General features: G+C 36.8%; 1 protein-coding gene across 6 annotated transcripts in view; it reads left to right on the top strand.

Moving 5' to 3' along the window:
- The first annotated feature begins 8,098 nt into the window (after positions 1-8,098).
- The window catches only part of neb (nebulin), an 81,639-nt gene continuing 63,554 nt past the window's right edge, over positions 8,099-26,183 (top strand). For all 6 annotated transcript variants that reach the window (XM_051708657.1, XM_051708656.1, XM_051708654.1 and 3 more), the window contains exons 1-21: positions 8,099-8,155; positions 12,122-12,181; positions 14,466-14,582; positions 16,196-16,303; positions 16,788-16,892; positions 17,049-17,153; positions 17,259-17,363; positions 17,984-18,088; positions 18,444-18,548; positions 18,704-18,811; positions 22,361-22,477; positions 22,751-22,852; positions 22,941-23,048; positions 23,144-23,248; positions 23,376-23,474; positions 23,988-24,092; positions 24,231-24,338; positions 24,429-24,542; positions 25,030-25,227; positions 25,671-25,778; positions 25,903-26,001. In XM_051708657.1, coding sequence (XP_051564617.1) covers positions 8,114-8,155; positions 12,122-12,181; positions 14,466-14,582; positions 16,196-16,303; positions 16,788-16,892; positions 17,049-17,153; positions 17,259-17,363; positions 17,984-18,088; positions 18,444-18,548; positions 18,704-18,811; positions 22,361-22,477; positions 22,751-22,852; positions 22,941-23,048; positions 23,144-23,248; positions 23,376-23,474; positions 23,988-24,092; positions 24,231-24,338; positions 24,429-24,542; positions 25,030-25,227; positions 25,671-25,778; positions 25,903-26,001 — 2,223 coding nt within the window. In that variant the 5' untranslated portion in view covers positions 8,099-8,113. The remainder of the gene's footprint in view (positions 8,156-12,121; positions 12,182-14,465; positions 14,583-16,195; positions 16,304-16,787; positions 16,893-17,048; positions 17,154-17,258; positions 17,364-17,983; positions 18,089-18,443; positions 18,549-18,703; positions 18,812-22,360; positions 22,478-22,750; positions 22,853-22,940; positions 23,049-23,143; positions 23,249-23,375; positions 23,475-23,987; positions 24,093-24,230; positions 24,339-24,428; positions 24,543-25,029; positions 25,228-25,670; positions 25,779-25,902; positions 26,002-26,183) is intronic.

The following is a 26,183-nucleotide window of genomic DNA, read 5'->3' as shown; positions in this document are numbered from 1 at the left end:
ATGAACAATGTTGAGATGATGTTTTATTTAAACGGGTGTCATCCATGTTGTGTTAATACCCATCCTCAGCTGTTCAGATCCCCCCTATAATAGCAGCTACTCATTTTTTCCAGTGACTAAGCTTTGTGACACTACATGACAAGCGTTTCCCTGCTGTTACGTTACTGAAGATTTTTGCGCGTCGTAAGCTTATCAAAATCAGATTGAGCTTTATTGGCAAGGAATTTGTCTTGGTGACAAGCTTCCAGTGCACAAACAATACAACAAGACAGAGATAATAATAATTAACAAAATAGAACAAAAATTAAAATAAGAGAATAGAAATGTAAAGTATATATAAAAAAAGACACAAGACATATACGCATGTACAAATACAAATGTGTCATATACAGTTAGTGCAAGGGAATGTAATGTTCAGAAGATGTAGGATATGTTAAATATAACAGACTAAGCTGGTTATTGCACATAATTATTGCTCAATGGTGCAGTTTTAATTGTTCATGAGATGGATAGCCTGAGGGAAAAAAAAACTGTTCTTGGAGGGTGGGAAGGGTAGAACCAATAATCTGCTCAGCAGTCTGAACTGTCCTTTGTAGTCTTCCGATGTCTGATTTGGTAGCTGAACCAAACTAGACAGTTACTAAAGTGCAGAGGACAGAACCAGTGACTGCTGAGTAGAACTTGATCAGCAACTGTCATTATAGGCTGTCATTTGGGGAAATAAATAGCAGAACAGCATTTAAATGTGAATATTTGAAGTTAATAGCATGTTTAATGAAATTATGAAAAAGCATTGCAATTAGCAGAAATTCCTCAACATTCAAATTTTGCTATGAGGGTCATGCTTTGTATGTGCTGCCTTTCCCTCAACAAAGTCATCTCATATACTGTATCATTTAAACCATTGTTTGAAATGACACCCCAAATTATTCTTTTTTAAATGTAGTTGTATATTATATACATTAATGAAGTATTAGCCTACATATATTTAAATATTTAGCATTTACTGAGGAAGTGTTTTTGACTTTTTAAGCCCAAATCTTGAAATCTGTTAAATAAGTCCTTTGTCTTAAACTTCACTATCCTCATTAATACATGGTTTCTGCCTGCATCCAACTTTCCCCTCTGTTAGAAGGTAAAAGTGGTAGATCTGTAGATCGACCCATCCAAATATGAAAATTTTTTCCTGATGTGGCATCACATCATGAGAGTAATTCAAATAGGAAACAATCTAGAAAATAAGTCTCAATCCTCCTCTTTATTTATGATCTTTTTATGTTTTAGCATTAGTGTCTGCTTGTCCCACACATACAGGTTCCACCCTGTTAGGCAAAATTACATTTTATATATATATATATATATATATATATATATATATATATATATATATATATAAAATTAAAATGATGAAATATGTAATTGTAGATATTGAATCACTGACAACTAATTTAGCCTTCATATTTCCACTCTTAGTCTCCACCTGTTATACGATGTATTTTTTTTTTATTTTTCAAAGATTATTTTCCATTCCATTTTATTTGCAAATACAGAACATATAACATCTAACAAAACAGCTACATGTATTTTTTTTTTTAAAGAAATGGTGTTAATTACACTCTTAAGTCTACATTTCAACCCTGTAATGCCGCATTGCACCTTGTAATACAGGTTTTTGTGTGTGAAAATGTGAATAATTCATTAAAACTTTTTGAATATAATTTTTATTTGGTAAACCATGGGACACCCTGTAATTTGTAAAATATATACAATAAAAATGTCTGTAATTTTAACGGTAAAAGAATGTAAAAATGATACAGTAAACATTCACAAAGTGATGTGAGAATTATGGTAAAACAGGACCTCAGTATTGATCTGTTTCTCACCCAGACCTATCATATCACTTCTGAAGATATTGATTTAACCACTGGAGTCTTATGGATTATTTATTTATTTGATTTTTGGACCTTCAAAAGGTCTGGTCAACATTTACTTGCATTGAAAAGGCCTACAGAGCCGAGATATTCTTCTAAAAATATTTGTGTTCAGCTGAAGAAAGAAAGCCATACACATCTGGTATGGCATGAGGGTGACTAAATAATGAGTATTTTCATTTTTGGGTGAACTATCCCTTTAACCGTTTTCATCGCTGTTCAGAATGCTGATACTACAAGTGAAACACTGAGATGACTGTTGCAGCTGCCTCTGTCACTCAACTCTGTAATACGGCCGCACCAAGGAGATGTGGAGAACTGCAGACCTCTTGAGTTATAACGGCTTGAGGACATCAAGATAAAAACTGTATTTTTATATTACGTTTCTGGTTTAAAATGGTATTAGAGCAGGGTCTTTTTCAATTTGTTGCTGACACCCAACTGTATAATGGGCGAAAGGAATTATGGCCTCTGTGCCTGGCTACATCATTAGGCTCCTCTACTGCTACTCATGAAGCTTTAAAAATAGTGGCTGCTGTATTTTTGAGTGTCCCTGAATAGTTTTAATACTGTAACATACTCATCAGGATTAGATTAGACACCAGAAGGGTGAGACAGCAGCTGTCTGAGTGAAAAGGAGTATTTGGAAATGTGGTATCTGTAGCTGTAGCATTTGCTGGTCTACTTTAGCGAGTTTAAAATAAGTCACCTTTATATCATCTTGAGAGAGTGTTGATGAAATAAACTAAAAAAAAAAAAAAAAAAAAGATGATCAATAACAGTCAAATAACATTTAGTCAGAATCCCAGAAGTAAATATGAAGATAACAGGTGAAGATTTGTGTTGTGTGTGGAGCTAATACATAGTTTTATTTTAAGTTCACCTGAATTGAGCCTGTACAATTGCCCCCAAAAAGTATATGGACCTTTAGACTCTGCATTGACATCTGCAAACAAAAAATACTAAAGCTTTTCTCAGCAATATCTAGACTTAACCATTTTCAAAATTACTTTCAAGCAACTGCAAGTCATTTTTAGTGGACATATAGTCATTTCCTCTAATATTCACACCTAACAGAGTAACCACTGGTGTAGTTCATCACATTAACTACCGATATGTTCTATAAACTTTGGCAACCAGAAAGTGACCATTTATGTACAGTATGTATATGTAACCAGTCCTGCTCAACCTGCTCCGAGAAGGATGCGAACCGGCGTCTCCGGCATGGAAGGCAGGCATGCTAACGAGGAGGCTAAAGGCTACATCCTCTATTGTCAGTAGCTAGTGTGCCTCTTGAGGCCAGGGGAGTGAGGTTTACACATACCACACAGCTATCACATACCAGCTGGCTCTTATTACACTCACCCCCCTAAGCCTCACTCCCACCCGGGTCACGGCACCACTTTAACCAGTCTAGTTCAATCTGCTCCGAGCAGGATTTGAACCAGCATTTCCGGCATGGGAGGCAGGTGTGCTAACGAGGACCCTTTCACACCACCAGCAACTTTGCGCGAGACAGCGACACCATCCCATTCATTTTCAATAAGAGCATAGCGACTTTCGGTGACACAAGCTGTCGACAGAGATTGCCGTGGAGAGCGACAAGACAAGTTGAGAAAATTTTAACTTTATGCTAATGACGAGCGACATTCGCGAGCGACTACCAATGCAGACTCGAGATGAGTGCTGGCAAGATGGAGAAGTTTTAGTGTTACTTGTCTGTAACCACATGCATGGTTATAATAAAACAATGATGCGTGGAAAAGCGTGTCAGAAACGTTCTGTATTATGAGTGAGTTTGATTCATTCATTCATTAATGATACAGTCATGATACATATTGATCATCTTGTTAATGACTTATATTGATATATTGATCGTCTTGTTAACTATTTAATGCTCTAAACACTGTTGCACATTTTTTAAAACACTCTACACTGTAGAATGTAACATTTTAGAGACAAGAGAACTGATTCCTTGTCAAATTGTAATGATATCTTAATTTTACCGGTGTTAGGTCTCATCCGAGATCAAATTTTCAAAAGCTATGGCCAGATGTGCAGTCCTCCAATAACGTTACAGCGACAAACAGTAGGAAAGCCCACTACTGACACAGATCGCAGAGTCTAGCGACACCAAGCTACAAAATCGCTGGCAGAGTGAATGGGGCTCTAGTGTCAGTCACTAGCTATCACGAACCAGCTGGCTCCCGTTAAATATACAGTACTGTGCAAAAGTCTTAGGCACATTTCACAAAAATATTTATCTTAAGATGGTTATTTATATGGTTATTTATGTCTTCAGCTTTATCTTCATCATACAGTACACACATATATATATATATATATATATACACTGATCAGCCACAACATTAAAACCATTGACAGGTGAAGTGAATAACAGTTATTATCTCATTACACAGCCCCTGTCAAGGGGTGGGATATATTAGGCAGCAAGTGAACAGTCAGTTCTTGAATTTCATGTGTTGGAAGCAATAAAAACAGGTAAGCGTAAGGATCTGAGTGACTTTGACAAGGGCCAAATTGTGATGGCTAGATGACTTGGTCAGAGCATCTCCAAAACAGCAGGTCTTGTGGGGTGTTCTCAGTATGCAGAGGTTAGTACCTACCAAAAGTGGTCCATGGAAGGACAACCGGTGAACCGGCGACAGAGTCATGGGCGCCCAAGGCTCATTGATGCGCGTGGGGAGCGAAGGCTAGCCCGTCTGGTCCAATCCCACAGAAGAGCTACTGTAGCACAAATTGCTGAAAAAGTTCATGCTGGCCATGATAGAAAGGTGTCAGAACACACAGTGCATCGCAGCTTGCTGCGTATGGGGATGCGGAGCCGCAGACCGGTAAGAGTGCCCATGCCGAACCCTGTCCACCACTGAAACGCCTACAATGGGCACATGAGCATCAGAACTGGACCATGTTCAATGGAAGAAGGTGGCCTGGTCTGATGGTCTTTTTGAACATGGCCGGGTGCGTGTGTGTCGTTACCTGAGGAAGAGATGGCAGTAGGATGCACTATGGGAAGAAGGCAGGCTGGCGGAGGCAGTGTGATACCAATTTTTGGCCCATTCCTCCAGACAGAACTGGAACCCCCACAACATGATGCTGTCACCCCCATGCTTTATGGTTGGGATGGTGTTCTTTGGCTTGCAAGTCTCACCAAACATAACGATGTTCACTATCGCCAAGCACTTGCAAACTGTAGTCTGGATTTTTTATGGCAGTTTTGGAGCAGTGGCTTCTTCTTTGCTGAGCAGTCTTTCAGGTTATGTTGATAAAGGACTCGGTTTACTGTGGATATAGATACTTGTCTACCTGTTTCCTCCAGCATCTTCACAAGGACCTTTGCTGTTGTTCTGGGATTGATTTGCACTTTTCACACCAAGCTACGTTCATCTCTAGGAGACAGAATGCGTCTCATTCCTGAGGGTATGATGGCTGCGTGGTCCCATGGTGTTTATACTTGTGTACTATTGTTTGTACAGATGAACGTGGTACCTTCAGGCATTTGGAAATTGCTCCCAAGGATGAACCAGACTTGTGGAGGTACAAAATTGTTTTTCTTAGGTCTTGGCTAATTTCTTTTGATTTTCCCATGATGTCAAGCAAAGAGGCACTGAGTTTGAAGGTAGGCCTTAAAATACATTCACAAGTACACCTCCAATTCAGTACACCTCCTATCAGAAGCTAATTGTCTAAAGACTTGATATCATTTTCTGGAATTTTCCAAGCTGGCACAGTTAACTTAGTGTATGTAAACTTCTGACCCACTGGAATTGTGATATAGTCAGTTAAAAATGTTGGAAAAATTACTCATATCATGCACAAAGTAGATGTCCTAATCGACTTGCCAAAACTATAGTTTGCTAACATTAAATCTGTGGAGTGGTTAAAAAATGTGTCAACTTTAACCTAAGTGTATGTAAACTTCTGACTTCAACTGTATATATATATATATATATATATATATATATATATATATATATATATATATATATATATATATAAATACACACACACACACACACATACTGAGCATTTAATAGGAACTCTATGGTCCAAATAAAGATCCTAATGTGGTCTTCTGCTGTTGTAGCCCATCCGCCTCAAAGTTCGACATGTTGTGCATTCTCAGATGCTATTCTGCTCACTGCAATTGTACTGAGTGGTTGTCTGAGTTACTGTAGCCTTTCTGTCAGCTCGAACCAGTCTGGCCATTTTCTGTTGACCTCTCATCAACAAGGTGTTTCTGGACACAAAACTGCCGCTCACTGGATGGTTCTTGTTTTTGGCACCATTCAAAGTAAACTAGAGACTCTTGTGTGTGAAGATCCCAGGAGATCAGCAGTTACAGAAATGCTGTACTCAAACCAAGCATGTCTGGTTCCAACAATCATGCAAAACTCACTCAATCATGCAAAACGTGCTCAGGTTTGGTATTTTGTTATAATGAAAATGTTTTTATATTTTAAGTGTAGCTTAAGTGTACATTTTGGGTCCACTGTATATTGACTGAGAATCTAATCATTCTTGACTGTTTAAATTATCCTTAGTCATTCTTAATAGGTTTGTACTTGAGTGCACAAGTCAAAGGTTTAATTCTCTCTTGTCCTCCTGCCTGACCTGATTTCAGCCACTGGCCCCCATGTACACTTGGACATAAATCAGTAACCTCAAGACTTTTCTCTGGCCATATTTATAAAGAAGACCCCAATACCTTTGTCAAAGATGCTTTAACAATACTCTCAAGATTGACACCCCTCCCGGAATATTCTGTTAACCTATTACAGCATAACTACATTCTGTCATATCAGAAAATGTCATTTTCCAGTGTTTTCTTTTCCCTTCCTCATAGTTGTATTGCTGATGATTTGCAGAACAGGTGCACTTTTCTGAAGGAATGCTAATGTATATTTAGCTTTTGAAATCTGAGAATGCTGCCCACCAATTGGTGGATAGGAGCACAGGATAACCGGAGCACAGTTGCAGCTGTGAGCTGTTCGCCCAGCGTTTCTCAGGAGGGAAGAGTTGGGGAGGCTCTGGCAGCTTGGGGAGCGTTTTTACTTTAAAGTCACTGGTAAGCAAGGAAAAACCAACAAACCAAACAGAAAAACAGATTTCACTCTCCAGCGCTTTTTGCATGGCCTGCTCTTTGGATTGACCATCTTCTGCTGCCTGTTGGTTGTTGAAAGTGATGCTAAAGGCCTTGAACCACAGCCTGATAAGAAGCATCTGACGTTTTGGCCACCGTTAAAGGAACAAGCACTTTAACAAATTACTTAAAGCTGGAACTTACTCATGGACTTTGTTCATCTTGGGAGATCTGAAGCACCTCATCTCATGGGCAGGAGTTTGTTCAATTCCCATCCACATTCCTCTCAATCTTTTTGATAAAAATGCATAGAAAAGCATCATTTTGTAATTTTCTGGGATTCAGGTCCTAAAAAAGGGTAGCTAGTGGTCAGACCTAAATTTAACCTGCATCCTCAGAAGGCATTGGAGCTTCACTAGCTAAACAAAGCCAGCCAATCAGCCTGCAGCATTGGTTTACATGACAAATAGCTGGAGTGATTCACAGCAGCTGTCGCAAGGCTTCAGCCAGGAGGCGCAGCGGTTTGGGGGGTCTTAGGTGTCAAAGCTTCTCACCAACCAAGGCCTGCAGCAAGATTTCAGCACAAAAGTTAGATTTGTTATTTGTGTCGAGCAAGGTATCAGAGGAAATCTGACATGTCTCTGTCTGTGTTTAGGTTTGCAGAAATACAGAAGGTGGAATAGCAGATTGGGACACGAGTGGATGGACAGTGAGCACCTTCTTTATTGTAAGGTTGCTGAGTCTACTGAAACCTTCTGGTAAAGGTATGTATGCTTGTGCATATCTTTAAACACATTTTAATATATGGTTCTTTAACTTTCACACCTGGCCTGTTCTGAATGTCTCTTTGTGGAGTGTCCTTCAAGTCCTGCTCAAATTGAAATCCTCCAATCAGGGTCACTTTAGCTTACTTCTTTGCCTTTTCAAAAATTTTGTTATATGTTACTCTTTAAATTAATTTAATGATGTTAATTGTTAGTTGAATGTACAGTATATACACAATGTATTTGGAGTGCCAGTGTGAAGCTGTCTGACAGTCTTCAATTTGCCTGTGCAGATTCACTATAACCATTTGAAGATGGCATCAGAAGAGGAGTATGATGATGAGTTTGAGGAAGAGGTAAGATAATCCAATTGCAGTGCAACAATCATACTTTAACAGTATACTTTTAAAGAGCATTAGCATTTGCCAAAAGAGTGAATGTAATGTTGGTTTTTATTATTTATTTTTATTTATTTTTTTGCCCCTTGAATAGTTTATAGGCTTTTCCCCTTAGTGCCACATAGATCTCATTCCTATAGGTATATTGGTAACCCTATGAATAGTGATCTATGATACCTCCACAGTCAGCAGTTCAGTAGGAGCTGCCATGTCGCATATGATTTGCATTGGATCCCATTTCAGATGACCTCTTCCTTGAAGGCTCTAGCACCACCCAAATGTGCAGTAAATTCTATTTAATAAATGCTTCAGTTGGAGCATGTCAGCAAATAAGCTGAACCAGATGTCAATTACAATATACGTGGCAAGCTATCTTTCATATCATAGTTATGTAATTATCACAATTTGTCAATATCTGATAAAAAAAAACAAAAAAAAAAAAAAAACGATGCAAGCATTGTTTGTTTGAAACAAACCTGAATGGAAATAACCATTGTTAGATATAATACTCAATTTTATACTAACTGTGGGATTATGTTCTGTTCAGTGGCAAAATCTCCTGCAAGCTTCATTAAGAGCTGGAACTCAAATTCTATTTTAAATAAAAGATATATACAACTTCTTTATCATTATATATATATATATATATATATATATATATATATATATATATATATATATATATATATACCACCATTAAGCATAATAATTTTTGCATATATACCATTTTCAAATGAAAAACGGGATTTGTGATAGATCTAACTACATATTCACGATTTAACCGCAACTCTTCTTGAAGCTTCCAGCAGTTATCTAGATGTGTTTTTGTGATGTCATTGATTATGTATTAATGTTAAATGTCCTTTGAATGTGTCTGTCTGAGTGTTCATTGGAAGAGTGAAAGCAGAAGGTTCATACTTTAATTCAGTCCCAGAGAAATTGAGTTAAAGTAGACCTTGTATATTTTCTGTCCATTTCTTTTGTAGATATCTTATAAGGGACTACAAAACTATTCAGGAGGATCAGTTAACCTGAGTTCACATTGATTTGATCTTTATTTTTAAAATAACTTTTTGAGCAAATATTTTTGTATTCCCCTTTAACATATTACCAGAGAAACAAAAAATTTGCCATCTTACATGTTGAAAAGATGGGAATCTCAATCTTGATGATATTTTGGTACATACACATTATATGCTCTGATTTCACTAATACTTTCATCTACACTTAGAATAGGACCTGAAAGGGATCAGCATTAAGATGGCTTCTTTCATTGGATCTATGGAAAGCAAAGGTTCACATTTGTGTTCTAATATTTTATCTTTCAAATACTGTAGTTGATCACATTAAATTATACTGAATCTTTTTCAGGAATTATGATTTAAAGGTTATAGTTTTTATAGATTCACGTGACACACATACAACTTTAAGATCTTGAATTTAGGGAGAACATTTTGTGAATCTTTAATATGCTTTTCTCCCCCTTAATGGAAAAGAAGCCCCCAACCTGGGCTGGAGTTGTTCTTTCAAGAGATATAAATATAGCAGTGGACATCTACGGCAGACTGTCAGAGAGGCAAATGAGATGAGCCGTGTTGTAAATTACACTCCTCTAGCCATTAACGTCATGCTGATAAAATGCTTTGGGCGGAGGACCAATGGAAAAATAAAACCTGTACAGAGTTGGAGAGAGAGAGAAGTAGTTTACAAAAATATTTTGTAAGCAGATTCATCACTTTTCAGCTTGCAAGTCTTGCCTGTTAAATATAAGACATGTACAAGACATGGAAACTAAGTGCAGGTGTATTTATTTCTGTTTTCCACTGATCCAAATAAAGAAGCCTCTAGCTACTTTAAATTCAAAGATCTGAGGTGTTTTTTCCTGCTCTGGTTTCAAGCTAAAAATGATGGATCCTTACACTAATTGTGGTGTACTTTTTAAAGTCTTAAGGCTCTGACATGTGGCAGTCAGTGGCTTTTTGAGAAAGAAATGTCTGTTAAAATGTTAGTGCTTTTGATTAGATTTCAGTCAGGATATTTGTAGGGGATAGTTTAAACTATGGAAGGTTGAAAGACAATGTTATACACAACAGCATCTAAATATGTATGTGAGTGTTTGTGTTGGAATTTGTTCCCTGACCCACTGTTTCTATTTACTACCATGACAATAACTTTAGCTGCAAATAATAATAGTGGTGAGGTCATTTGGGTGCTAAAATGTCCTGAGCACAAGCCAGTCATACGGCTCTGTCAATCAAAGCTGCCCTTTGGGGAAACAACATTTATTCCCTAAACCACTACTATTCAGTTAGCATAAACTACAGAGGAGGAAACAGCAGTCATTTTTGTTTATGTTGCACTAGCCAATATAGCATCTTGAACTTATACTGACACCTAGCGGTGTGGATGCAGTATCACACAAAAGAAAATGTTTTTAGTTACTGATGCCATGGTAGAAATGCGCTATTCACAGTCAACAGTCAATGATTTTGTTAAAATTGTCCCATAACATGGATATGGAGAATTATTCAGCTGGTGACATGATTTAAACATGTCGGCCTCCATAAAAAATGAGAAGAATAAGAAGAAAATAATAAGAATAAAAGAGCTTTTTCTAGAAAACTAAGATAACTGGAGTCATTTATAAAGAGAAAAAAAATGCCCTTTTAAGTATTATGTACAAAGAGAGTTCTTTTATGAACAACAATATAGTTAATTGACTATATTTGTCTTTAATAGTTTTATGAAATGCTAGTAATGCCATGTAATCATCTCACTGGCATTAATATATTACTTGTATAGGGTACAACGTGGCTAAAAGGTCCCCGGGGTAAAAGGCACATTTGATTTGATTTTCTCCCAAAACACTAAATAGCAACAAAAACTACCACAGTACTTGTGCACCTGTTTGTTACTATACACTGCAAATATTCCTGATCCGTGAGATCATTGTGTGTGGTGTCTAAAGTTTGATTTTGAGGTAATTTGATCTAATATTTAATTTTTAAAATCTTGCAAATGTATGCAGCTTATGAGAATCCCTGAAATCACCACATCTATTTTGAGCCAAAATACTTATTTGCCATTTTCAGTTTTGTTCAAGTTGATTAAATCAAATGTTTTTTAATAACTGTCCAATAAGTGAAAGGATAGTATTTGTGGTAAAAAGCCTCCCTGTTGCAGGGGCTAAAGTCCCCCGTAAAACACATTATTTTTCTAAAATGGTGGGAATAGATTTCATATAAAGAATGTTCAAAATGGGCTCACATTGACTGATCCAATCACAATGGAGATTTATTTGTTTATAAAATACTTGAGATGTTATGAAATGGCAAAAATGATTGAAATGAACAGAAAAAGGTGCAGCCTGTTTTGAATGGGTTATTTTGAAGAAGTATTATCTTAATTTGTTACTAAAACATAAAAAAAATAAAAGTATCTTTCTGTCTCAAAAGTATTTGCCTAGTAGTTGACAAATTTTGCCCTATAACTATTGTCCCTATATCTACACTATTATTACTATAGGAGTGGGGTAAAAGGCCCCTTTGCCACCTTAAAAAAAAAAAAAAAAAAAAAAAAAGGAATTTTAATTAAAACAACCTTCTGTTATGATATCTTTTCAAACTAATAATGTTGCTCCATCATTAATTAATAAAAATAAATGTATTTTTCTTATGGTGTGCTTTAGCCACATTGTGTCCTGTAAAGTATCATTGTTCAGGCCAGGACATATAACATGATATAATACAGTAATAGTCAGTGTTCAGTCAGCCAAGGGTTACAATGTTTGGGAGTATTTCTGGTTACATGGTGCTTTAAAACTGTCAACCAGAGCTGGAAAAAGTCACTTTTCTAAATGTTGGTCTTTGCCTGAAGTCTGTTATCCTCATTTTGTTTTGAGCTGAGTTTTTCCTATATTCATAGTACTATGAGGAGAGTTCATCATTCACCACCACGACTACCTCAATGTCTCACGGTGTAGAGGTAAATTATCTCCCCCGAGAGTCCTGGTGAAACAGACCCTTTCAAATTCCCTGCATGCCATGGGGGCTATTCCATTGCTTTCCATTTCCAATTTGTATTTCAATTAGTAAGATCCATCTAGAAATGCGACTAAAATAGTGGATTATTAAACAAACCCCCTTGTTTAACAATTCATGATCCAGAGAAAGTGGGAATAGCATATTCAAATGAGGTCCTTAAGGTCTGAATTCTGATAGTAACATATTTATATAAAATAGCCCCCATGATACCTTGTACCTAGCCATGCAAATGACGTGAACAAACCTAGCAATGACAATGAGGGTGTGGTTTTTATAGAGCTTTCTTCATGTGAGTGAATGTATTGTTTATTTTGGGATTTGTCTGTCTGATGCTGTCGTAGCATGTGTTGAAACTATTGTTGATGGGTCATTCTTAAATTGGAGAGGCAAACAAGGCAGAATTTGTAAAAATGCTTCTTATTTATTTAATAATATACTTTATTGCTATGTATTTAATTTTTTTTTTTATTATGCTTTATCCAGTGAAATGGAAGCTTAAAGGGATAGTTCACCCATAAATGAAAATTCTCTTATCATTTCTTCACCCTCAAGCCATCCCAGATGTGTATGACTTTGTATCTTCTGCAGGACACAAACAAAGATTTTTAGAAGAATATCTCAGCTCTGTAGGTCCATACAATGCAAGTGAATGTGACCAGAACTCCAAAAGCTCCAAAAGGAGATAAAGTCAGCATAAAAGATATCCATTAGACTCCAGTGGTTTAATCAATTTCTTCTGAAGTGATCCAGTTGGTTTTGGGGGATAACAGACTAAAATATAACTCCCTTTTCACTGTACATCTTGTCATTACAGTCTCTAGACATGATCATGATTTCAAGCTCGCTTACACTTCCTAGTGCTTGTCACATGTGCAGATCACTAGATAGGGCTATAGGAAGCGTAATTGAGCTTGAAATCATGATCGCCAAAGAGACTGCTGTCAAGATGTACAGTGAAAAAGGAGTTACATTTTGGTCAGTTCTCACCCAAAACCAACTGGATTGCTTCAGAAGATGCTGATTAAACCACTAGAGTTTTATGGATTATGTTTATGCTGACTTTATCTCCGTTTTGGAGCTTTTGGAATTCTGGCCACCATTCACTTGCATTGTATGAACCTAAAATGTTGAGATGTTCTTCTAAAAATCTTTGTGTCATACACATCTGGAATGGTATGAGGGTGAGTAAATGATGTAAGAATTTTCATTTTGGGGTGAACTAACCCTTTAAAAACATTTAGGTTTTTAATAAATTTTAATAAATTACTGGTTAAACAACTGAAGTAGTCAAAACAGAATTCCCTGTTTTCTTAAAGGGGCAATTTCCATTGTTGTAACAGTACAGACGTTAAGATGAGGGACACAAATTTTTCTTAGAATATCACAAAATATCTATTCTTCTTAACAATATAATTAATGTATATATGTTAAATTAAATCAATTTTCGTGATATAACCACGTTCCATTTTTGCAATTACATCCCGCATACCGCTTTGAGGGACAGTATGATGAGGGGGATATGTAGAATTTGTTACACATCATCTCTTAAACTCAATAAAATATGTATTTTAAGTAAAAAAAAAAAAAAAAAACATTTTTAACAATGCACAGCTTGCTTTCACCCTACAGAATACAAATATGCAAACATTTACGATGTATTGGTGTTTAAAGTTATTTCTATAGTTGCAAAGTAGATGGACACCATTTGCCACTGCAAATGAAGAATGAACCTGATACACTTTGCTTGTCTATCCTGAAAGTGCATTTTCTGTAGCTTGTTTTTGTAACTACACATTAACTGAACAAATTGCCCGTACTAATTTACTGCCCTGTCATTGAAATATCAAGTTTCCAAATGTATGGTGTATAACCTCTTTACTCACAGACTTATCTCATTGACAGAATTTTATTTTGGGGGTCTCTAATCTGTCGTTAAGAGCAATATACTAACTGGCACGTTAGGTTAAACAAATACATTCGTTTTTGCAGGGGGACGTTGCAGGTAAGTGGTGCAAATTAGATGCTGAAACTTAAATCTGTTTTGGAGTAAATTAGTCAAAGTTAGGTTGTACAGAATAATGCTGCAGACACTATTCATTAGATTCCCCAAAACTGGTTGGCCATTAATGAACTAAATGTGGCCTTGTAGTTTTAAGAGATGTTTGTCATTAAAAGTGTTCTGTGCATCCCTTATATGTGCTGATTGCTCTTGTCTTTTTTTAAAGACTGGGCCTAGTGGCCTTCCCAGACGCACAGTCAGGAAGAAAGTGAAGGTGGACACCTCCAAGTTCATGACCCCTTACCTGGCACACAGTCAAAAGATGCTTGACCAATACAGCCATGTAAGAACATCAAAGTACATAGAGTGCATTCAGAAAGTATTCAGACCCCTTCATTTTTTTCACATTTTATGTTGCAGCCTTAAGTTAAAATGCTTTAAATTATTTATTTTTTCATATCAATCTACACTCCATACCCCATTATAACAAAGCAAAAACCAGATTTTTGATAACTTTGCAAATTTATTAAAAAGAAAAAACTGAAATATCACATTGACATGAGTATTCAGACCCTTAACTCAGTTCTTAGTTGAAGCACCTTTGGCAGTGATTACAGCCTCAAGTCTTTTTGGGTATGATGCAACAAGCTTTGTACACCCGGATTTGGGGATTGTCTGCCATTCTTCTCTGCAGATCCTCTCAAGCTCTGACAGATTGGATGGGGACCATCAGTGAACAGCCATTTTCAGGTCTCTCCAGAGATGTTCAATTGCGTTCAAGTCTGGGCTCTGGTTGAACCACTTAAGGATATTCACAGAGTTGTCTCTAAGCCACTCTTGCGTTGTCTTGGCTGTGTGCTTAGGGCCATTGTCCTGTTAGGCCCAGTCTGAGGTCCTGAGCGCTCAAAGGATATCTCTGTAATTTGCTGCATTCAGCTTTCCTTCAACCCTGACCAGTCCCCCAGTCCCTGCCGCTGAAAAACACCTCCACAGCATGATGCTACCACCACCATGCTTCACCGTTGGGATGGTATGGCGCAGGTAATGAGCAGTGCCTGGTTTCCTCCAGACATGACACTTGGAATTGAGGCCAAACAGTTCAATCTTCATTTCATCAGACCAGAAAATCTTGTTTCTCACAGTCTGGGAGTCTTTAGGTGCTTTTTTATGTGTCTTGCACTAAAGAGAGGCTTCTGTCTGGCCACTCTGCCATAAAGCGCAGATTGGTGGTGTGTTGCAGTGATGATTATCCTTCTGAAAGTTTCTCTCATCTCCACATATGATCTCTGGAGCTCAACCAGAGTGACCATCAGGTTCTTGGTCACCTCTCTTACCAAGGCCCTTCTCCACTGATTGCTCAGTTTGGCTGGGCGCCAGCTCTAGGAAGAGTCCTGGTTGTTCCATTTAAGAATTATAGAGGCCACTGTGCTCTTGGGAACCTTCAATGCTGCCGAAATTGTTTTGTAGCCTTCCCCAGATCTGTGCCTCGACACAATCCTGTCTCTGAGCTCTGCAGGCAGTTCCTTTGACCTCATGATGTGGTTTTTGCTCTGATATGCATTTTCAGCTGTGAGATCTTATATATGTAGACAGGTGTGTACCTTTTCAAATCATGTCCAATCAATTGAATTTGCCACAGGTGGACTCCAATCAAAGTGTAGAAACATCTCAAAGATGATCCAGAGAAATTTATTTATTTTGTGAAAAAAATAATAATTTAAAGCCTTTTAACAAAAGGCTGCAATATAACAAAATGTTAAAAAAAATGAAGGGGTCTGAATACTTTTTGAATGCACTGTATTTTGTTTTTACCTTTACTGAAGATAAAATATTAGATAGAATTAAAAGTACATAGAAGTATTAGAGTTAGCAAAAGTGTGGCTTTTTTTGGTAAGAAAGACAAACTTTACCTCTGTAGAATGAAAGTAAAATTTGTGGTACTGCATGTTCTTGCAGAATAAATACAGGGAGGAATATGAAAAATCAAAGGGGCAGCCTTACGCCATTTCGGCTGATACACCTGAGATGATTCGCATCAAGAAGGCACAGGAGCAGCTCAGTGAGGTATGACCCATTGGCGGATCACATTTGTACTACTTGAACTGTCAAAATGTAGATAGCAAGATATGTTTGAATGGTCAGTGTTGAAAAAACTGATGCATTTTTAAAATTCTAATCAGTACAAGGAATGACGAAACTTCTTTAGCCAGAAGCACCTAAACCTGTTAAAAAAAAAAAAACAGCTTAAACCAACCAAAGGTGGTTCTCTGGGAGACCAACTGGCCACCAACTAAACACCAAATTGGCCAGGCTGGGAGTGGGAGACAAGATATTCCAGCTTAGACAGCTAAGACCAGCAAACCATCTAAACCTTGTTTAAGCTATTTTTTTTTATTTTCAGCAGGGAACCTTGTGATGAATCAAGTCCAGAAGCTTCTGACTAAATTCCAGCAGATTTTGTGAATTGTGTATTTTGGATTGGTTTGGAAAGTTGCATTACATTTTTGTACAACCATTGCATTTTAATTGTATCTTTTTGTTAAATTAGGTGAAATATCGCATGGAGGGACTGAAGGCCAAAACCACCAGCCTCTATGATGGTGAGGCTCGTGAGATTGCCCATGTGAAGCGAGTCTCTGAGCTTATCAGCAAAGTAAGTGATTAAGTCATTTAAGCTAGTGACAATCCACCGAGCACTTCTGTTAAACTTTTTTGCCATGTATCAAATAATGATTCTGATTCATTTACTTTAACATTACATCTGTCTTTAGTAAAGCGCTGAGCATATTTCTCACTGTGCTTTTTCCAGGTTCTGTATAAACAGAAATGGGACGAGACCAAGGATCGGTACCTGCTCCCTCCCGATGCCCCTGAACTGGTTCTTGCTGTGAGAAATGCAGCAAATTACAGCAAGGTAGAACACTTATTTCCTATCTTACTTAGACATAAGCACTAAAGTGAAATTTATTCTCTCACTACTGGTGGATTTACTATATGGCTGGTTGATTATTTCTTTTAGAAACTGTACACAGAGGCATGGGATGAGGATAAGACCATGTTCTATCCATACAGTGACAGCCCAGAGCTGCGCAGGGTGGCCAAGGCCCAAGAAGTCCTAAGCGATGTAAGTAATATATTGCTTAATAATACATAAAGATATTATTATATTACATTTTTAGAAGATACTTACAGTAAGTAAACTCACACCTTAAATTCAGATGTACATGTTATGGCAAAAATGTATACAGTGAAAAAAATATTACTCCACAACTCAAAATCAAGGCTCATTTATTTACCAACATATCGGTTATCAGCCTTTCTCAAGGTACATTATTATATCACATGTCATATATGCACGTTTTATTATTCAGCTTGCTATTTGGCTGCAAAGCAAGATGTGCAAACACAGTAACATAAAAAACAGTGATGTAGCATTGTAATATGTTACACAGCTACTTGTTTGACTGTTTTGAAAACACACTACTTAAGTCATGCTACTAAAATGTATTTAGTAAATAATATAGATAGTAGCATCACTAATTTAGTGTTTGGGTGTAACTATGTTATAAAAATATGACAATAACATCATTATATTGCATTGCCATCAAAAAAAAAAAAAAAAAAAAAGAAGAAACATAAGGAGCCTACTATTGTTAAAATGATCTTAGATATGTTCTTGGAGCTTAATAAGAACTAACTGACCTCAGGTTTCTTCTACTAACTCTGTCGTTCTCACCTTCACAGATTGTCTACAAGAAAGGCCACAATGAGCGAAAGGCCAAGTACACGTCTCTGGCTGATCCCCCAGAAATGGAACTGGCCAAGAAAAACTTTGCCAATCGCAGTAATGTAAGACCTTAAACACTTTTGAATCAATTACCATTTTACAGAAATGTTAATGAAGGACCCTAACATAAATGAGTGACATAATCTGTACAATTAAGCATTTTAATTTTAATTTTAAACAATCATACCAAAAAGAGTTTTATTTAGTCAAAATTATTAAATTTTATTTGTATATACAGTATTTTAGTTTCATATTTTGTAAATATCTTCTGTCCCCAAAAACATTGGATTGTGTCTGCTAATTTTAAAGAAATGATAAAGCAAAATGGTTGAGTGTTGGGGAAAGACATGTAAGCCATGAGTTTACAGAAAGTGTCACTGCCTTTGAGAAATATTGAAAGATACTTTTTTTTCACAGCTTAAATATCATGAGGACTACAACAAGAATGTTAAGGGCAAGTGGTGTGAAACTCCTTATTTTGATGTCGCTATTGCAAGAATGGCTATGGACAACCTCAGTGAAGTAAGTGGCAGGAACGCTTGAAGCAAACATGTTCTGTTAATAAATCAAATAAATACATCAGACATGCTGAATTATTCAAGCAAAACATGCCTATTAATAATACAAATCCATTCTGTAGTATTCAAATCATAAATCTGAATTTTTTCTTTCTACAGAAAAAGTATACGGCTGCTTTCGAAGACATGAAAGACCAAATTTATTTCATGCAAACTGACACACCAACATATGCCTCCAATAAAAAGGCTCGTGAAGCTGCAAGTACAGTAAGTTTTAAAAATTTATTTACAATATTTTGCTTATTCAGACTAGGTTTAGAGCATTCTGCCATTTACTCATTGCCTTCCAAATAAAAACAGTGACATGTACCAATGGCATAGATTTGGTTTGAACATTGGTGGGGTCCAAATGTGGGTCCGGGAGGGAGTTGTAATGTTTTATTACAACACATTACACAGTGCATTATAACAGTTCAAATGAATGCACAGATAAATAGAAAATTATTTTCATTGCATAATATTTATGCGCTGTGGATCATATCAAATATTCAGAAAAAGCATTAGGGTAAATGTTTCAGAAATACATGAACCCTTTCTTACCTGCTCATCTGAAATGCCTGTCTGCTTTCTTCACCCTGAAAAAACAACTGATCATTTCTATGTATGCCTTAATCATCTTTGATGACTCCACATATGACTCATGTGATATATTTCATGTTTTCTAAATTCATACGTAAGTTTTGTTTGGATAACAGACCTACATACTGAAATTGCACATGTTGTCAGCCACTGACTGTGTTTTGTGAGACAAAGTTTTATTCCTGTAGGGGGCGCTTGACTCTCTGAAAACAGAATCCACCATGCATTCGCATTTAAATCTCAGAACATTTCATATACCTTTGGAGACATTTTACACTGGATAGTTATTTTAATAAAAACTGATAATCGCAAGGATTCATACCTGTGAATGGAAATCTGCCTCAGAATTATCTATAAAAGCATTAAAAAAAATCCAGTAATAATAAACGACTGTGATTGGCGCTGAGAAAAGTAACAGGTACCACATGACACTGCCGTCTACACTAGGACTACATTCCATTTCACTTTAAACATCCACTCGCTAACTTCCCGAAGCACTTCCCCTCAGGGGAACTCCGTCACCATTTTTGAAGTCCATTCCACTTAGTTAATTGGGCGAGGGATGTTTCTGTTGACAGACCCTCAACCCCTCGATTTTGACAGGAAGCGAGCCTACTCGGATGTACACTTCAGGCAGGGAAAGGTGCGTTTCTTTAAGAATATCTATATCATATTTCTTACATTTAAGAAAAGAAATAACCTCCTTATTTTTATGGGGTGCCCCAACCCATTCACATTCCACGTGGAGAGAAACAATCCACTCATATTAACATTTGACATTTTGACATGTTAGAAAAAATAGATTGTGTGTCAAAAACAGGATTATAAATACCACATTGCAACATTAGTGCAACAATCAAACCCCAAACATCCCCTAGAACAGAAAAAACAGAAAAAAGAAAAACGTACGCATTAACCCCGCGCACAACAGCGCCAACTGGCGTCCATCCCTCTAAACTCAAACAGTCCATGCATACCTACGAGAGCCCCCGTGACAACTTTGCCATCGGATTGCTCAAGTCCGGTGTTTCTATACAAATTTTGTGAGACAGAATTACACAGCGAAAGATAATCTATAAAACAAACTCCAGCCAATAAGCAGAATAAACACAAAGAGCGAGTAGCTTCATCCATAAAACTGTCCTGAAGGTGTATTATTTTACAAAATAACTCCAGCCGCTAGGCAGAACCAGCACAAAAAGAACACGCAGGTTCTTCAAACAGTCAAATTAATGTTCAGTGAGCCGGTCCATTCGGCTGCAACATGAGTGCAAGCAAATGACTTACTCCAGTGACTTGGCATGTGAAAGTTTTACGGCCATCCTTAGCATCTGTTCTCAATTTGGCCAGGAATATCAGTGCAAAAGCGACCTTCCATTGATGTAAAAGATTCTTGCATTCCTTGAATCTATCACATTTCTCTCTTGTCGAGTTCGCAAAGTCTGGGAACAAGAAAATGCTGTGGTTCTTCCAAGAAAGCCTTCCTTTACTCCTCGCCTCGCTTAACACAAGATCTTTATGGGATGATCTCAGAAATTTGGCCAGAATTGATCGGGGCCTGTCTCCTTCCACGGAACGCTGAACCAGAACCCCGTGAGCTCACTTGATTTCCAGCTTATGGCCTGCTGTGTCGAGCAGACTCGGAAAGAGCACATCTAGGAATTACACCACATCCTGTCCTTCTTCACCCTCAGGAATTCCAACGATACGGACGTTATTCCGCCGGCTACGGTTTTCCATGTCCTCCAACTTCTCCCAGACATGCTCTAAATCCACCTTGGTTGCTAGCGGATTAGCAGATAATTCCCTCTCTGATGACTCCATACAATCGATCCGTTTCTCGACATCCCCCACTCTTGTAACCATATCAGTGAATTTCGCCTCCACTGCAGTGATCAATCGACTATCACAGCATGATCCTCCAAGTCAGCAATGACCTTCGTCAGCATTGCCGACATGTTCAGCATCTCTCGCCGCATTTTCCACATCTCTCCGACCAAACTGATTCCCGTGCTCAGGGGTGTCAGCTTGAGCATGTAAGTGTCTTTTAATGTCTCCAGAGCCCGAGGATTTTGAATTCTTTGACATATTGTCCTCTTAGAACAGTTATGGAACAGAGTGTAGCGAATCTCACCAGTTTATGTCATAAAAAGTATCAAAACTAGCAAAGTGCACAGAGCTCACCGTTCACACGTCCGATCCTCGCATGGCGTCATGTGACTCTGGCTTAAACAACTGTGATGTTTTCTTTTCTTTTCAAATTATTAATTTTTTATCTCTAATACATGTTTTTATGTGTATAATATAATATTATATGTGAATATTCCCAACACTATGGCAGTGCAATCTCTGTATGGGATATGTGATTGGTATCATATTTCTGAAATATCTCAAATATGTGTCTTTATTAAACTAAAAAAAAGACACGTACATTGAGTGTCTTGTTCATCATATTTATTTTCATTTAAATGCAACAGAATTTAAATTGCATATCCACTTTATTAACAACAAAGCACATGAACGTGAATCACGCGATATCTGCCTTTGATCTCGCAGCTGCTAATCCACTACAAGAAGTGAGAACTGTCCAACTTGACTGCTGTTATTTCACTCCTCCCCTGACTGCTCTCATCTACTTTCAAAGCGAGGCATTTGGCATCTCAAACAAGCCTATTTAGATCTTTCCTCATTGTATAGGCATGACCTTCTCATGATGACAATCTAAACAGAACATGAATCAATCTAGAGATTTAAACATGACTGATCTGGTTTTCTGGTTATGTGAGGACATGGCAGAGCAAACAGGATTAGATCCTAAATATTTTGTGCCCTAGTTATAGAAGGAATCAGGAATTAAGATTTTAATAAAGACCAATTTCAGTTTTAAGACAACAAGAAATCAAAATGTACTGTATTTACTGCACTGATAATAATTCCTGGAACTATTGTGAACTATTTATTGGTGCACGTTACTCCAGAGAAAAAATGTTTTCTTTGTAACAAGTCCCACTTTACATTTTTCTCACTAAATATAATGTGAGTAAAATGGGTTTCGTGTTGACTTTAAAAAGTAAAACTCTTTCAGTGACTTCAAAAAGCCCCTAGAAGAAGCCACAACTTGGTATCATAGTTTCAGTATCATAATGCATTTAATATATGCATTTTTCACATCCACAGGTCAAGTACAAGAAGGACTATGAGAAGACAAAAGCAGTGTCTGATTACAACGTTCTCCCTGCTACAGAGAACCCCCTTCTCAGACAGCTGAGATACGCAGGCACCATCTTGAGTGATGTATGTTTATGACACACTTATGACACCTAGGTATTGTGTTAGTGAGAAAATTATGGAATAGATTATAGCTTTGTTCAATTCAGTTAGTATGAACATGCATATAAACAGATTATGTCATTAGACATGATAATTAGAGGGGATTGCATCCGTGTTTGCCACTGTTTGACCTTGATGAAGATCATCTTCAGAATGAGGGCTTTTAAGCATTTGATCAATATTCCAAAATCTCTTTTGTTGCTTCATTGCTGACATGTCTTTCTTTTCCCCTTTTAGAAAGTATATAAGGCTAGCTATGAGAAATCAAAAGGATTCAGTATTAATTACTGCGACACTCCCAAATTCAAGATGGATAGTGTACTGAAGAAGTTCAGTGATGTGAGTGATGTTTTGCTGTCGTTTGCTAAAAACATTTTATATTTCTTCATATCTCGAGCACAAAGTTTATATCCTTCTCTCTTCTCAGGCACGTTATAAAGAGAAATATGAAAATGAGGTGAAAGGTCATTATGTTGGTAGCTTTGAAGATATATTTTCAGTTCACTGTCAGAAGATGGAAGAAATGAAGAATGATGTAAGTTTCCATATTGTAAATATATACATATATATAATCTTGTTGATCACAGTTTTTTTTATTTATGTATCAATACTTTTTTAATTTTTTTTTAGAAAAATTACAAAGCAGATTATGAGGATATGAAGTCAAGATGTTTCTTCCCTCAAACTGTTACGCCAGAATATGAAGCCCATAAGAAGGTCCAGCAATGTAAAGATGTAAGTTTACCTATATAAACCTACTCCTATATTACATATATATATAATCCCACTTTAATGGGACAGTTGCAGTACCAGTTTTCTTTGCAGATTTGATTTTAGGTCATATGTGTATTTCTCTTTGCAGAAAGTGTATCGCCAACATCCAGACAAGGTGAAGTTCACACAGGTGACAGACTCACCTGTCCTAGTGCAAGCTGCCATCAACGCCAAACAGCTGAGTGATGTACGTAAAAAATGACACCTATAATAACTCATTTGTAGTTTTTTCATAATAGTCTCATCATGCTTTAATAAAATGAAAGGAACAGTGCTTAGTTTTCCTGGTGGTTTATGGACACTTTGGTGTTTGTTTGTTTGTTTGTTTGTTTGTTTGTTTGTTTATGGATATCAAGTCAGAACTAAACTAGAAAAATCCCCTCACTCATTATTAAAGCACAGCTGTCATCTGAATGCCACTGATAACAGAGTGAATCCCCAGACATATTATTAGAACTGTTTGTGCTTCCAAATTTATTTTGAGTGAGAGTGGTGGGCAATCAAAGCCAACTGAACATCTAGAACCAGTCCCTTTTGATAAAAGAGCCATCTAGTGGATCAATGGGCTCATCCCTGCTCCGCTAAGCACCACAACTGAAGAGCAAAACAAAAAATACAAAAAAATGCATATATGTATACATTGTTTTTACATAGAAATACATTGGATTTACCATTTTTTTCTTGATCTTTTTTTTTACAGCTCAACTACAAGGAAAAGTATGAGAAGGAGAAGTATAAGTGTTATCTCCCTCCTGATTACCCTTTCTTAATTCAGTCCAGAGTTAACGCGTATAACCTCAGTGATGTATGTTGTGATCATTCAGATTGCTTTTTTTTAACTGATAAAATGCTGTGCCTTTGTTCATTACTGAAATTGTAGTGAAACCTGTTCATAATACAATTTTTTGTATCAAACCAAACTGTTCCCATTTTATATTCACAGACATGTTACAAATTTGATTGGGAAAAGACAAAAGCAAAGAAATTTGAGGTAAAAGGTGATGCAATTTCGATCCTTGCAGCCCGCGCCCACACCAACATCGCCAGTGACGTAAGTAAAATATTTGGGTTATTTGTTAAATCAATAAGAATTTTTCAGGCAATAGTGAAACTGTTTTCTTGTCATGTTCTTTAATGCTAGGTGAAATACAAGAAGGAATATGAAAAGAACAGAGGACAGATGGTTGGGGCCCTCAGCATCAATGATGACCCCAAGATCTTACACTCTGTACATGTGGCTAAGATCCAGAGCGAGGTACGTTTCAGCTATAGCATGCATTAGTGTTAACATACATCATGGCAATATGTACTGGAACTCAACAATCATTAAAGCTGATGTGTGTGATTTTGTCATGGTAAAATACTTTCTACTATTGCTATTTAATATTCAAAGACAACAATAAGTAAACCATTTGTAGGTTAATTTCAGCAAATAGTATAAACACTGTGGCTCTGTGATGCTATCAAAACATTGCTCTGTTTTGTTAGAGTATTCCGATCAGCCCAACACAACAGCATTGGCTCAACCAATAGTGTGAGTTTGAGATGCGACTATCTGTTTTTTTTGACCAGTGGCAGACATTGGGAGTGTTCAGGAAACCTGTTTGATTGTCTGTTTGGCAACGATAGTGGCTCAGATATCACACACTTCAGTTTTAAGTTTTTTTTATGGTCTACTTCTAAAATTTACTAACAGAATTTTTTTTTTTTTTTTTTTGTTATCAATTGAAATATTTTGACAGCGTGAGTATAAGAAAGACTATGAGAAGATGAAGACCAAGTACCATGCTCCACTGGACATGATGCTTGTGACTCTTGCTAAGAAATCTCAGGCTATTGCCAGCATGACTGGCTACAAGAACATCCCAAATCGTTACCTCATGCCTTATGACAGCATACCACTGGACCAGGCAAAAAAGGCCAATGCAATCCAGAGTGATGTAAGGATCCTCTCTGTTACACACTAGATGACCACAAATTCAGTTCAGTGCTGACCTCTTAATATATGGACTATTAAGTTTCCAAAGGCATTTAGTATTAGTGCTGAGCATTTTTCAAAATAAGATTTACAGTTATGTTTTAAAATGTTTAATGAGCCAACAAAGTTAATGAGGCAACATATTATAATTAAAATCTATAAACAAATATAAAAATGTATCAAATATTATGAATTTGTAATTTAACATTTATTTATTTATATTCTAATTATTTCTCTATTTGTAACTCTTGTTAAGTGTCATGTGCAAACACAAAGTAATAATTTAATTGTACAGTGTAACCTGTTACACAGAGCACATGAAAATGAAGAACTTGGTTTACCTGAAACGTTGGATGATCATGCCTTTTTTGCGATACCAATTTTTTGTGTCTTCTTCAACCACAGAATGAGTACAAGTCAGACTACAATAACTATGTCAAAGGATCACCATGGGTGCCTTATGGCTCCTTGGATGTTGAGCAGTCCAAGAAAGCAGCAGATATCTTAAGTGAGGTATGGCATTAAGTTTAGTCATACATTAAAACCTATTAAAATTGAGAAAGCAAAACCTAGTTTGATGTTTCTTGTTATCAGTCATGGCTAGTTTCCTTAAAAGTGTCTTTCTTTTTCTAAACAGAGAAAGTACAGGCAGCATCCAGATACTGTACCTTTCACTGCCATAGATGACCATCCTATCCAGCTGCAGGCTAAAGTCAACCAGATGATAAGAAGTGATGTAAGCATAATTAAACAGTCATATAAATTTCACAGTTATTCTATTCTACATACAGCACAACCCATTCAGTGTTGGGGAAGCTACTTTGAAACTCTTGCCAACCTTGAAGCTACTCATAATTGAAAGTAGTTAAACTTCAGTTAAGCTACTTTATGAAAAACGTAGTTAGCTGCTGTACTAAA

Source organism: Myxocyprinus asiaticus, chromosome 10 (genome assembly GCF_019703515.2).
Source record: "Myxocyprinus asiaticus isolate MX2 ecotype Aquarium Trade chromosome 10, UBuf_Myxa_2, whole genome shotgun sequence".
Taxonomy (NCBI): Eukaryota; Metazoa; Chordata; class Actinopteri; order Cypriniformes; family Catostomidae; genus Myxocyprinus; species Myxocyprinus asiaticus.
This window is presented reverse-complemented; position numbering and strand designations above follow the sequence as displayed.